The sequence below is a fragment of the Mytilus galloprovincialis genome, chromosome 9, assembly GCF_965363235.1.
Source record: "Mytilus galloprovincialis chromosome 9, xbMytGall1.hap1.1, whole genome shotgun sequence".
In the NCBI taxonomy this organism is placed as follows: Eukaryota; Metazoa; Mollusca; class Bivalvia; order Mytilida; family Mytilidae; genus Mytilus; species Mytilus galloprovincialis.
Genome location: NC_134846.1, coordinates 94201561 through 94217124, shown reverse-complemented (window position 1 = coordinate 94217124; position 15564 = coordinate 94201561). Strand labels below are relative to the sequence as shown.

The 15564-nt window shown below is 30.6% G+C and overlaps 1 protein-coding gene across 2 annotated transcripts in view; it reads right to left on the bottom strand.

Annotated features, from left to right (window-relative positions):
• Positions 1 to 15564, bottom strand: part of LOC143046414 (lysosomal alpha-mannosidase-like) — a 64147-nt gene that overhangs the window by 32803 nt on the left and 15780 nt on the right. For both annotated transcript variants that reach the window (XM_076219573.1, XM_076219571.1), the window contains exons 8-16: positions 11638 to 11754; positions 9942 to 10145; positions 9415 to 9487; positions 8867 to 8906; positions 7472 to 7541; positions 4384 to 4503; positions 3905 to 4021; positions 2679 to 2811; positions 776 to 840 (exon numbers count right to left, since the gene is read on the bottom strand). In XM_076219573.1, coding sequence (XP_076075688.1) covers positions 776 to 840; positions 2679 to 2811; positions 3905 to 4021; positions 4384 to 4503; positions 7472 to 7541; positions 8867 to 8906; positions 9415 to 9487; positions 9942 to 10145; positions 11638 to 11754 — 939 coding nt within the window. The remainder of the gene's footprint in view (positions 1 to 775; positions 841 to 2678; positions 2812 to 3904; positions 4022 to 4383; positions 4504 to 7471; positions 7542 to 8866; positions 8907 to 9414; positions 9488 to 9941; positions 10146 to 11637; positions 11755 to 15564) is intronic.

The window sequence follows — 15564 nt, the reverse complement described above, 5'->3', positions numbered from 1 at the left end:
ATTGAAAGTTGACAATGTAGCTAAAGCAGAGGTACTTTTAGCCAACTATGTATGATGGCTGATCACTTTATCTTGGAACTATATATGATGAATAAATATTTGAAACCCCTTATCATCTATTTTATCAGGTAAAAATGGTTATGCAGGTGTTTAAAGGTATGGAATCATTGTTCTTTTAACAAAAAAAAGGAAGATATGCAGTTTAAACACCAAAAAAAATCTTACAAATATCGATAAAAAGGGCGATAAAAAATCTCCAATTATGAGGCCCAAACTCCAGCTGAAAATTTGCAAATCTCCAGGCTTGATACCTCTGTCACATGTCTGCATTGTTTGAACCTGTTCTAAGTCAGGAACCTGTTGTTCAATGGGTGTCGTTCGTTGATGTGGTTCATAAGTGTTTCTAGTATCTTAGTTTTTTTTCCTATAGATTAGACCCATGGTTTTCCTGTTTGAATGTTTTACTTTAGTCATTTTTGGGGCTGTTTATAGCTTACTGTTTGGTGTGAGCCAAGGCTCCGTGTTGAAGGATGTACTTTGAACAATAATTGTTAACTTTTACAAATTGTGACTTGGAAGGAGAGTTACTTTTACATCTACCATTATCTTCTCATATCTATGTATTATCTAATGATTACAATTAGATAGCTAGAGTGTGTTGTCTAAAACAAGGGATAAATAAGAAAATGTGTCTGGGGAAAAAAATAATCAAAGTGTCTGTTTTTTAACTTTCCTCATTTATTTCCCGCCTTACTGCAATATTTTATCAATTTACCTTATTCTGCATAGTGAAATCTGCTGATGGAAAGGCCTTGAATGGTGTGTAGGAACTATTGTCACCTATAAATAAACATACTCAGTTAACAATTTTATGTAATGTAACACTCAAGTCATCCATGAGTCAGTTACTCAACAATATATATAGCTTTCATTTTAGCTTCCATAGGCAAAAGTTTAAGGTAGATTCATGGTATACCGCCATCTTGCATTAAACAATCACAGTAAAAAATCGGTCTAGTTATTTGCCTAAATCTGCAAATTTGAAGACAGATTTGCAATTTAATGGTTATACTGTTTAATAATATAAAGAAAACTTGGCAATTTATTGTATAATCCAAAATATTGAAACAAATATCAATTTTCTTGCTTTTATAATCATTTTTTTCAAACGAGCCATTTAAGGGAAGATAACTCTTTTAGTACAAAAATTATACTGGACAGATAGGGAATTTTTTTCTTTTTACTTGTAGCAAGAAAACAAGTTCGGTGACACCATTTTTTCTTTTTATTTTCTTAAAACATATTACAAAACCTATCTTTTCACAATTTATTTCAAAATTCTATCTCATAGATTTTTTTTTATGCACACAAATGTGTTTTTCCATGAACAATCTAACCAAATGTAGGCAATTTTTAACGACTCATAGCTTGAAAAATAGCACGGTGACCCCTCCTTTTTATTATATTTTTGAAAAGAGCATATTAAAATCTTCATTCTGGCTAAAAATAAGAAAATTCTGTCTCAAAAAATATTTACTTATGATCTACCTTAATATTTGATAAAAAAGAGTAAAAATGTATCAATTGCTAGTAAAGTTCTACCTGATTTATTCCTTTCTTTTGCCCTTCTGAATCAACACTGTCTGTGACCCTAAAGGGAGATAACTCCTTACCTTTGCCCTTCTGAATCAACACTGTCTGTGAGTCTAAAGGGAGATCACTCCTTACCTTTGCCCTTCTGAATCAACACTGTCTGTGAGTCTCAAAGGGAGATTACTCCTTACTTTAATTTGCCCTTCTGAATCAACACTGTCTGTGAGCCTCAAAGGGAGATAACTCCTTTCCTTTGCCCTTCTGAATCAACACTGTATGTAAGTCTAACGGTGAGATAACTCCTTACCTTTGCCCTTCTGAATCCACACTGTAAGTCTAAAGGTGAGATAACTCCTTACCTTTGCCCTTCTGAATCAACACTGTATGTAAGCTTAAAGGTGAGATAACTCCTTACCTTTGCTCTTCTGAATCCACACTGTCTGTGAGCCTAAAGGTGAGATAACTCCTTACATTTGCCTTTCCGAATCAACACTGTCTGTAAGCCTAAAGGTGAGGTAACTCCTTACCTTTGCCCTTCTGAATCAACACTGTCTGTGAGCCTAAAGGGAGATTACTCCTTACCTTTGCCCTTCTGAATCAACACTGTCTGTAAGCCTAAAGGTGAGATAACTCCTTACCTTTGCCCTTCTGAATCCACACTGTCTGTAAGCCTAAAGGTGAGGTAACTCCTTACCTTTGCCCTTCTGAATCAACACTGTCTGTAAGCCTAAAGATGAGATAACTCCTTACCTTTGCCCTTCCGAATCCACACTGTCTGTAAGCCTAAAGGTGAGGTAACTCCTTACCTTTGCCCTTCTGAATCAACACTGTCAGTGAGCCTTAAGGGAGATTACTCCTTACCTTTGCCCTTCTGAATCAACACTGTCTGTAAGCCTAAAGGTGAGATAACTCCTTACCTTTGCCCTTCTGAATCCACACTGTCTGTAAGCCTAAAGGTGAGGTAACTCCTTACCTTTGCCCTTCTGAATCAACACTGTCTGTAAGCCTAAAGGTGAGATAACTCCTTACCTTTGCCCTTCTGAATCCACACTGTCTTTAAGCCTAAAGGTGAGGTAACTCCTTACCTTTGCCCTTCTGAATCCACACTGTCTGTAAGCCTAAAGGCGAGATACCAGTAAGCTGGAAAACTAATTCATTCTGAGCATAGGTGCCTTTTCTCTCTGGTATCTTTTTTGTTTCACTTGTCACAGGAATTACCTACAATTAAAAGTAAAAATCTGTAGGATCTTTTGTTTAGTTAAAGGGATCAAATTGTGTAGTTCACACCTACATCGTGAAAGTTGGCCGGTATGTAAGTAATGATAACAGAAAATAAGGTGTCTAAGCTCTGCATATCCTAGATAAACATTTCAATCCTGTTTATTTCAAAAAAATTACAGCTCATCTCAAGGACAGTGCATATTGGCCTACTACATGAAATGTCACATCCATAATGCATATTCTACAACTTGTCAACTGTTATTGCAGCTGTACCTCTGTAATAATGTTCTAAACATTACAAGATACTGAAATCTATATACTAGGTTACTCTTAGTGATTGTAACAAAATTAATTGTACTCTTAGTGATTGTAGCATTGTATCCAAAATTTTCAAAATTCGAAAATAGAAGTGTGAGGAGACTTTGAAAACAGGCTAAATTTATCATGTTTGTATTCTAAAATGTCACTTGTTGATCAGATAAACAATAAGGATTAGATTTTGAAAGACATAGAAATCTCATAAAATATTAGAATTTTGCAATAATTACTTAGTGTTGGTATAAACATTATCAAAAAGGTTATCTTACACTTTCAGTTTGGAGGATAAAAAAAAATGTATGAATTCTGTATTTAAGCAGTCAAATTATGAGACAAAAGGGAAGTAATTCATAATTATAAATTGTATTTATGAGTACTTTTTACAATTTAATTTCATCACTAAATACAACTCCAATTAATAATGTGCATAGACTTAACATGAATTCGTTCATAAATGTCACTTCACAGTAAATATCATACACATAGTTTTTTGAACTTTTATTTTTGTTTCAATCAAATTGAATTTAGTTTGAGTTATTTCCCCTTGACATGCCAACATTACAATGTTGGTTTTAACCCTCAGAAATCTCAAGAGTTAAGTCTGATAATACATTTGACATGCCTGCATCACAATGTTGGTTTATACCCTCAGAAAGGTCAAAGTCTGTTTAAAACAATCTTAATTGCTTTTATTACTCAACAATCAGGACATATTCTTAAATAAAAGACTGCATCGTTCACCTGTAAGCATTGCTCACACATAATATTTTACCTGGTAAGGTATTGCATCACCTGTGAAGCTAAACACATCAAAGACTGTTCCATTAACAGGTAACCTGACCCAGGTATCTGAATCTACACCTAATGGGTTGTACACTTCTAATACAACCTGTAATGAAAGATGACTTCAGATGTATAACAATTGATTTCAGCTTTTCATTTTTTAATTTTCCTTTGAGTTTGCTGTATTTTGCTATTTTATCTTTTGGTTACATGTAAATATCTTGTAAAAAGAAAAAACCCTTAATCTAACAAAACCCAGTTCAGTATGTAATGTATGACCTTGATAAATTTCAAACTAATAGGTTAAAAGTTTCAGCTAGTCACTAATTTTCAGATGAATGTTTACTAACCACTGTTCAAAATAAACCTCAAAGTAAACATATCCAGCTAGGTAAGACTAACACATTAAACCCACTTAGTCATATATGGTAAAACATAAATCTTGAGTAAAATTAATAGAAAACTGACCTTGTCATATTTTTCTGTAATTTCACATTTACTAATATTAGTCAGGGTACAGAACTGAAGATTTGGAGGCTCCTGCTGAAATCGTGGTAACAATCTCTTAAGGGCCATATTAGTCACATTCTAAAAAAAAAATTTGCATATATACATGTACGTGTATTAGGATGATGGTATTTTTGAGAAGCATTGCCAATGATTGTTTTTAATCTCTATGAAGAAAATGGATTACTTTAAACCAACTTATTTTTCGGGAGCGATTAATTTTCGCGACTTTCGCGATAGAAAAATAACGCCAATATTGATCTCCGCGAATATGTTATAGATGGATCTTTCCTTATTAAACTTCAGAATATCGCAAAAATTAAATAGCCGTGAGTGGTCTAAAAAGGGTAAAACGCGAAATTAAGTATCCGCGAAAATAAGGTGGTTAACAGTATTATCATTATTATAGCATCCATTATTCTTGTCCATCAACTTTTCTATCATTATTATAGCATCCATTATTCTTGTCCATCAACTTTTCTATCATTATTATAGCATCCATTATTCTTGTCCATCAACTTTTCTATCATTATTATAGCATCCATTATTCTTGTCCATCAACTTTTCTATCATTATTATAGCATCCATTATTCTTGTCCATCAACTTTTCTATCATTATTATAGCATCCATTATTCTTGTCCATCAACTTTTCTATCATTATTATAGCATCCATTATTCTTGTCCATCAACTTTTCTATCATTATTATAGCATCCATTATTCTTGTCCATCAACTTTTCTATCATTATTATAGCATCCATTATTCTTGTCCATCAACTTTTCTATCATTATTATAGCATCCATTATTCTTGTCCATCAACTTTTCTAAACTTCAAGACCGTTGGTTTTCCCATTTTAATGATTTTACACTAGTAATTTTGGGGCCCTTTAAAGCTTTTTGTTCGGTGTGAGCCAAGGCTCCGTGTTGAAGGCCATACATTGACCTATAATGGTTAACTTTTATAAATTGTTATTTGGATGGAGAGTTGTCTCATTGGCACTCATACCACATCTTTCTATATCTATTCACATGTTGTGTTAGGCTCTGATCCTGTCCATAACGTTATAGTATGACATTAGTTTTCTGTTTTGCTTTTTCCAATCAAATTGTGTTGTAAAATGATGCCCTTTATGGGTTCTTGATTAGATTAATAAAATTCTTATTTTATCTTATCTCTTATCTTATCTTATTCAAGCAAACCATTAATTTATTTTTTTTATTTCCTCTTTTTAATAAACAGCTGCTCCATGTGCGCATGATACACCCGTTGTCTTAATATATCTAAGAACAGTGTGTACTGGCTGGTCATTATCGTGTATGATAAAATTTTGACACGCTTACCGGCATAGCTAATGAATATGCATGAATATAGATAAGAACAGCACGTGTAGCCATAAACTGAGAGAGTTGTAGATTTGTAGAGTAAATGTTTAGATGTAGTTTTGAGAATAGAAAATAGTTACAAAAATATAATTATTAATTGTTAGTATCCGAGCAAGTTAATCACAGATCTATCATGGTGGAGGACCTAAATTGTATTTATTGATATTGAGACAGTTCACAATGGCTTGTTTTTATCCTGGATATAATTACTTTTTCTTTGGATTTATATTGATTTTTTGATGATTTTATAACATTTTGTGGATATCAGAGGTGATGCTGTTGCTGTAACGATAGAACGGCAATTTAAACAAGTGAAACATTTACTTATTACCTACTGATGACTTTTCAGCAACTTTATATATGGCAGCATGATTTTCTATATATATAGTATTGTGGACATGCATCTTATTATTTCTGAACAATACATTTAACGATGGATTTTCATTTTTATATTAGAGGTAGGCCAGTTAACAAAACTCTCTCGGATTTTTCATCATATCTATTAGTTCCAAAATCATTTTTTTTTTTTTTTTTTTTATTCAACAACAAATTGCACTTTCTGCTGTTAACAAAATCATTTTTAATGTAACAAGAATGTGTCCTCAGTACACGAATGCCCCACTCGCACTATCATTTTCTATTTTCAGTGGACCGTGAAATTGGGGTAAAATCTCTAATTTGGCATTAAAATTAGAAAGATCATATCATAGGGAACATGTGTACCAAGTTTGAAGTCGATTGGACTTCAACTTCATCAAAAACTACCTCGACCAAAAACTTTAACCTGAAGCGGGACAGACGGACGAACGAACGGACGAACGAACGGACGCACAGACCAGAAAACATAATGTCCCTCTACTATCGTAGGTGGGGCATAAAAATAAAACCGATAACCGCTGAGCTGTTAGATCCAGTGCATATACATTTTAATCTGTTTTCTCCAATGATACTGTGAATATTTTTGTGTGTGAAAATTGTTTCGCCACAACCAAGCAACATTGTTTCAATCAAATTTTGAATCATCACCAAAAAGTATACAGATCTTTAGATTAATATAATTAAGAAGTGTGTAAAGTTTTAAGCAATCATCATAAATCGTTTTTTGAAATACAGCGCAACATGTGAACCCCCCTGTTTTAGTGACATAGTCCTGAAACTCAAAAAGTTTTAATCTTATTTTCACCAAAAGTATACAGATTGTTTGACCATCATAAGAAACAACTATGTTAAGTGTCATGAAATATGGATAAGTTGTTCACAAGTTACGTGGCAACATGTTCATGCTGGACAGACAGACGGATAGACACAGACAGACAGATGGACGCAGGACATTTGAATACCATAATACATCTCTTCAAAATTTTGACTGGCATTATAAAATTGACGGACAGACAGACGGATGCCAGACGTTTGTATACCATAATACGTCCCGTCAAATTTTGACAGGCATAAAAAAATTGCATTATCTCTTAGTGAATTTTCTAGCATTACATTGTCTATGCTAGTATGATAAGTATCCCCTAGCTTCACCTACCTAACAACTAACTAATCTACTAGAACTGATGTGATACTTGTTTTACAACATTTGTGATGCTCTATGTGAAGCTTTCGTGTCCTTGAATAAAGTTTAGCCATAAATATGCCACTTGATATTTTCTCCACTTACCTCACAACTTTTATATCCATTAGCCAGTCTTTCTGCGTAATCGTTAGCAACATGTTGTTTTTCTGTCCCACTAAAAATAATTATTTATAAATACAATGTTTGAGTTTGAATCAGGCTAAAGATTATAGTATGAAGCTGTTTAAAATTGAACTGTTGAGGGTGGAGAAATATCATAAAACATGTGTCAAAGCAATCTAATTAAAATTAAACTTTTAATTGCTCCCGTTCTGATGCACGACATATCAGAACGGGAGCAATTAAATGATTTAATTTTAATTAGATTGCTGTTAAAGTGATGAAATCTTTGATCCTTTCTTTTTGAAGAGTTGTTTACTTTTTATGTGACGTCATCAGACATGGTCGCCTTATTTCATGACATCACATTAGGAAAATTCAGAAGAAACCAAGAAAAGTTAAGGTCACAATCAAATTTTGACCAATCTTTTGATAAGAACAGATTTTTCACTTCTGAGGAGAACTATTTTTCTCACACCTATCAAGAAATGTGAAAATAGCACAAAAGTTAGAGAATCTGAAATTTTATTTCTACTTCAAATTCAATGACATAAAATCATTTTCTCATGACTTTATGATCCACAGTTGCTCAGACCTTACTAAAAGTACAATGTAAGTCATTATATAAATAAAATAGGTTGCAAGTAATTGTACAAAAGTACATTACATTCTACATTATAACTTAAGAATTTACTTGAAGACTTAAATGAAGATACTATCTTACATTAGCTAGATATTCATTTTTCTAGAACGGGATCAACCAATCACAATCAGTGAACCTAAAGAAATCATTTGGAAATTTTTATTTCGATAAAAATGATTAATTACTGAGAAAGAAATTTATATTTTTGCTAGAGTTATTATTTTTCTGTTCCTAAGGAATTTATTTATTTAAATGCTATATTCTTTTCGTCATACTGAATTTGTCATAACTTTTTTTTATTAATTTGTTAGTTGAATTCTACTCACTTTCGTTTACCTGTTAAATTACATACCTTTTTACATCACTCAAAGATTTGCTTTCACACAGTAAACACTTAGTTCTTATTATATATTATTTTTGAAATTTGAGTTGAAGCGTCGATCAACACATTTTGGTAGTTTTGAGAAAAATTTTTAACCCGCCCACCCGTGCCCTTTTTTACTTTTGGGTATTTCAATATTTTCTCTACTGGTTTAGGGTTAATTCTTATGTATTAACAATTTTTGAATTTCTATATTGGTCATTCTTAAATTTGTTTATTGAATAGTATTGAACTATTGTGTTGTGTGAATTCATTTCATTAGCCTAATAAATGTTTTTATTGTATTTGTTGTTTCATGTTTTTGAAAGTAATTTTCAAAATACGGTTCATTGAATTAATTGAAATAATAACTTACGATACTGCATCATGGTGCTGTGCTACTCCCATAGCTTCCTCTGAAAAGGAAATATATTCTGCTTGTCACACATATTTATTCCATTGATAAGAGAAAATATGACACCAACTGCCTCTCAATATATTATTTTTAGGGGCACAACCTATGGGAATGAGACAATTAATAAACTGTGCTGTATTCATACTTTAAAGTATCAAAATGGGAGATAACCTCAATATATTTTCTGGTGGAAAAAAGAGAATTGTTTTAAATGGAACAACTTCCTTTGTATGGTATCAACCACATTGGAAAATATAACATCTTGTTTCATGAGACTCTTCTTTCCACATCAAATGAAAAGTTTGTATGCTAAATTTGGCAATTTGTATGAACCAAAATCCAGAAAAGATTAGGGTATAGATAAGAGAAAGTGTTTTAAAAACATTGCTGATTGAAAAACATACTCTACATCATGTGACATTAAGAAAGTTGAAGATACTGAGAAAGAAACTTCATCAATACATTATAATATATAACATGATTCTATAACAGTTCCTCTGTGTACTTACTGAGAACTTCTACTCCGCTAGATGTCATCCATCCTGTTTTAAAATTACCAATGGTATCTAACTGTTTACAAACCTGTAGAAAATACAATATTCAACATCAAGGTCAGCTATCACTTACATGCAATTTAAACACCCAATACAGTATTCAACATCTAGGCATGAAAAATAGCACATCAGCTATCACTTTCACAAGACAAAAAGGCAAAAACAATTGTACAAATCAGCATCAAAGGGCAGTAAATCTAATAAGGAGTCAACTGGCTATTTCAGGCATAAAATTATTGTAACTTGTCTTATCATTTTTGCTATTTAAAGTTTCTCTCTATCTACTACAGTTTTTTTAAGATAATAAGCAAAAATTTGAAAAAAGTAGTAAAATTTGTCATTTTTATGTTTTCCCAAATTTTGCATGGGCTTTGTAGAGATAGGCAAAACAACAAAATCAAATATCCATGAAAATACAAGTTTTTCTCAATATATGAAAATAAATGAATCCACAATTGAGGATGAAGTCACTTTTTAGTTACCTGTAAATAGTTGTTGGACTGGCGTACATATCCTTTCAGAGCTGGTCGGCTTGTGAAGTAACCAGTCCAGAAAGTGTGAGCACTGCTAGCATAGGGGAAGAAATCATCATCTTTTCCATTCCAGATTTGGTTCAAATGGTTTTGTTGAAATGTATAACAGGATGGAGTAGAATACAACAGATTTACTCCACTACCATTTTGTTGCTGAAGAAATAACATTAGATTTAAACTTTCTCAATTCTCATTTTAACTGATTGTTGTTATATAGCCAGAAAAAATCAAGATGATAAAATGAATTTCAAATTATGCAATTTATATACTGTGGATTGATTAATATACGTTGTATACCAATTTTCATGGATTTTATTGTTACATGGGAGCAATGAATTAAATGCTCAATGAAATACAAATTTTCTGAAGAAATGTATGCAGACTTTGCCAAAACCACAAATTTAAATACATGTATCCACGAATATGCAAGATTTTCTCAATCAACTTAAAATTTGATCCCACAAAAATAAATGTAACCACAGTATATAAAGATTAAATTTTTTAGTGTATCTTTTTACACTTTTAGTGCTATTCTTATGAAAACCTATATATATATTTCTTTATTTTCATTCGATCATAAATAACTTGAACACAGGTTTTAAAGCATATTTCTTGAATGAAATAAAGTGTTGTTTGTTAATTTTTATGCATGTTTGTCTCTGTGGTCTTTGCTTTCACCTTATTCCCTGGGATTTCCCCTTTTAATCACAATCTCTTCAACACTCCTAATCGTTTGTTTTTATCTGATTTCTTATTACAATCATCTCTGTTTACACTAATGTGTGGAATCTGCTTAAGGAGGCTCGCGGGTATAAGATTTTCAGAAAAAAAATAAACATTTATTTTTCATTACAAATTTTTATAATTACCTTTAGTAGTTGTTACTTTATCATATGGTACAAAAATCATTCCAAAAAATCAATTGGTGTTGGCCCCAGGTGACTTTTAAAATGTAGTTATCATTGAAAACACTCCAAATTATCTCCCTTTGGTGCAAAAATGCCATTTTTGGGCATGAAAATTGAAATATCTTTATTAACTCATCAGTGACCTATATTTTTCATTGTTGTTTTCGAATAAGCTGTACAAAAACTCAATAATTGTAAAATTTAAGCGATTTCTGTAATTTAGTTCTTTTTTTATTTCGATATTACCGCTATTTCTCCTATTAGATCAACAGGAAAAAGGGACATTAACAAAAATGTATGCTTCTTTCGAAGGCAGATTGTGAGCATAAATGAACGGTGACCCCATTTTTTATTTCATCTTTCTATTAAGTATTAGATAAATTTCATTTATAGAAAAATATAGTGAAATCTTATATTAGATAAAAAAAAAAATGATTTAGACCCGCGAGCCACTTAAATATCATATTACTTTTTATAAAATTTGTAAAGCTCATAAAAAATAACTGACTGCTTATTTGGTATGAAAGAAATATGTCTAACATTTAAAATTAAGAAATAATGTTACAATCTATTTAGAAGGTCTGAATATGGTACTGAAACACATTATCTATTTGTGATTATGACACTTATACAAAACAGTCAAAAAGAACTCAGCCCTGTTATGTTTTTTGTACTGACATTCACCTAGCTTTTTAAGAATGAATATATAAAGTTTTGTTAAACATGATAAGACTCACCCTAGCATTTACATAATGTATCAATTTGTCCAGGTTTTTATACCAAGTATGAGCATTCTGATATTCAAAATCACTTCCCATAGTCATCATTATATCTCTTGATCTGTAATGCTTGGCCTGAAACAAAATTAATATGTAATGCTTAGTCTGAAACAAAATTAATATGTAATGCTTAGCCTGAAACAAAATTAATCTGTAATGCTTGGCCTGAAATAAAATTAATCTGTAATGCTTAGCCTGAAATAACATTAATCTGTAATGCTTAGCCTGAAACAAAATTAATCTGTAATGCTTATCCTGAAACAAAATTAATCTGTAATGCTTATCCTGAAACAAAATTAATATGTAATGCTTATCCTGAAACAAAATTAATCTGTAATGCTTATATTGAAACAAAATTAATCTGTAATGCTTATCCTGAAACAAAATTAATATGTAATGCTTGGCCTGAAACAAAATTAATATGTAAATGCTTGGCCTGAAACAAAATTAATATGTAATGCTTATCCTGAAACAAAATTAATATGTAAACGCTTGGCCTGAAACAAAATTAATATGTAATGCTTATCCTGAAACAAAATTAATATGTAATGCTTAGTCTGAAACAAAATTAATATAATGTAATGCTTAACCTGAAACAAAATTAATCTGTAATGCTTGGCCTGAAACAAAATTAATATGTAAACGCTTGGCCTGAAACAAAATTAATATGTAATGCTTATCCTGAAACAAAATTAATATGTAATGCTTAGTCTGAAACAAAATTAATATAATGTAATGCTTAACCTGAAACAAAATTAATCAGTAATGCTTAGTCTGAAACAAAATTAATATGTAAACGCTTGGCCTGAAACAAAATTAATATGTAATGCTTAACCTGAAACAAAATTAATCAGTAATGCTTGGCCTGAAACAAAATTAATATGTAAACGCTTGGCCTGAAACAAAATTAATATGTAATGCTTATCCTGAAACAAAATTAATATGTAATGCTTAGTCTGAAACAAAATTAATATAATGTAATGCTTAACCTGAAACAAAATTAATCAGTAATGCTTGGCCTGAAACAAAATTAATATGTAAACGCTTGGCCTGAAACAAAATTAATATGTAATGCTTATCCTGAAACAAAATTAATATGTAATGCTTAGTCTGAAACAAAATTAATATAATGTAATGCTTAACCTGAAACAAAATTAATCAGTAATGCTTGGCCTGAAACAAAATTAATATGTAAACGCTTGGCCTGAAACAAAATTAATATGTAATGCTTATCCTGAAACAAAATTAATATGTAATGCTTAGTCTGAAACAAAATTAATATAATGTAATGCTTAACCTGAAACAAAATTAATCAGTAATGCTTGGCCTGAAACAAAATTAATATGTAAACGCTTGGCCTGAAACAAAATTAATATGTAATGCTTATCCTGAAATAAAATTAATCTGTAATGCTTGGCCTGAAACAAAATTAATCAGTAATGCTTAGTCTGAAACAAAATTAATATGTAAACGCTTGGCCTGAAACAAAATTAATATGTAATGCTTAACCTGAAACAAAATTAATCAGTAATGCTTGGCCTGAAACAAAATTAATATGTAAACGCTTGGCCTGAAACAAAATTAATATGTAATGCTTATCCTGAAACAAAATTAATATGTAATGCTTAGTCTGAAACAAAATTAATATAATGTAATGCTTAACCTGAAACAAAATTAATCAGTAATGCTTGGCCTGAAACAAAATTAATATGTAAACGCTTGGCCTGAAACAAAATTAATATGTAATGCTTATCCTGAAACAAAATTAATATGTAATGCTTAGTCTGAAACAAAATTAATATAATGTAATGCTTAACCTGAAACAAAATTAATCAGTAATGCTTGGCCTGAAACAAAATTAATATGTAAACGCTTGGCCTGAAACAAAATTAATATGTAATGCTTATCCTGAAATAAAATTAATCTGTAATGCTTGGCCTGAAACAAAATTAATATGTAATGCTTGGCCTGAAACAAAATTAATCAGTAATGCTTGGCCTGAAACAAAATTAATCTGTAATGCTTAGCCTGAAACAAAATTAATCTGTAATGCTTAGCCTGAAACAAAATTAATCAGTAATGCTTGGCCTGAAACAAAATTAATATGTAATGCTTAGCCTGAAACAAAATTAATATGTAATGCTTGGCCTGAAATAAAATTAATATGTAATGCTTGGCCTGAAACAAAATTAATATGTAATGCTTGGCCTGAAACAAAATAAATATGTAATGCTTGGCCTGAAACAAAATTAATATGTAATGCTTATCCTGAAACAAAATTAATATGTAATGCTTAGTCTGAAACAAAATTAATATAATGTAATGCTTAACCTGAAACAAAATTAATCAGTAATGCTTATCCTGAAACAAAATTAATATGTAAACGCTTGGCCTGAAACAAAATTAATATGTAATGCTTATCCTGAAATAAAATTAATCTGTAATGCTTGGCCTGAAACAAAATTAATATAATGTAATGCTTAGTCTGAAACAAAATTAATATGTAATGCTTGGCCTGAAACAAAATTAATATGTAATGCTTGGCCTGAAACAAAATTAATATGTAATGCTTGGCCTGAAACAAAATTAATATGTAATGCTTGGCCTGAAACAAAATAAATATGTAATGCTTGGCCTGAAACAAAATTAATCAGTAATGCTTGGCCTGAAACAAAATTAATCTGTAATGCTTGGCCTGAAACAAAATTAATATGTAATGCTTATCCTGAAACAAAATTAATCTGTAATGCTTATCCTGAAACAAAATTAATATGTAATGCTTAGTCTGAAACAAAATTAATATAATGTAATGCTTATCCTGAAACAAAATTAATCTGTAATGCTTATCCTGAAACAAAATTAATATGTAATGCTTGGCCTGAAACAAAATTAATATGTAATGCTTATCCTGAAACAAAATTAATATGTAATGCTTAGCCTGAAACAAAATTAATATAATGTAATGCTTAACCTGAAACAAAATTAATATGTAATGCTTGGCCTGAAACAAAATTAATATGTAATGCTTATCCTGAAATAAAATTAATCTGTAATGCTTATCCTGAAATAAAATTAATCTGTAATGCTTGGCCTGAAACAAAATTAATATGTAAATGCTTGGCCTGAAATAAAATTAATATGTAATGCTTATCCTGAAACAAAATTAATATGTAATGCTTATCCTGAAACAAAATTAATCTGTTATGCTTATCCTGAAACAAAATTAATATGTAATGCTTAGTCTGAAACAAAATTAATATGTAAACGCTTGGCCTGAAACAAAATTAATATGTAATGCTTATCCTGAAACAAAATTAATATGTAATGCTTAGTCTGAAACAAAATTAATATAATGTAATGCTTAACCTGAAACAAAATTAATCAGTAATGCTTGGCCTGAAACAAAATTAATATGTAAACGCTTGGCCTGAAACAAAATTAATATGTAATGCTTATCCTGAAACAAAATTAATATGTAATGCTTAGTCTGAAACAAAATTAATATAATGTAATGCTAATGCTTATCCTGAAACAAAATTAATATGTAATGCTTAGTCTGAAACAAAATTAATATAATGTAATGCTTAACCTGAAACAAAATTAATCAGTAATGCTTGGCCTGAAACAAAATTAATATGTAAACGCTTGGCCTGAAACAAAATTAATATGTAATGCTTATCCTGAAACAAAATTAATATGTAATGCTTAGTCTGAAACAAAATTAATATAATGTAATGCTTAACCTGAAACAAAATTAATCAGTAATGCTTGGCCTGAAACAAAATTAATATGTAAACGCTTGGCCTGAAACAAAATTAATATGTAATGCTTATCCTGAAACAAAATTAATATGTAATGCTTAGTCTGAAACAAAATTAATATAAT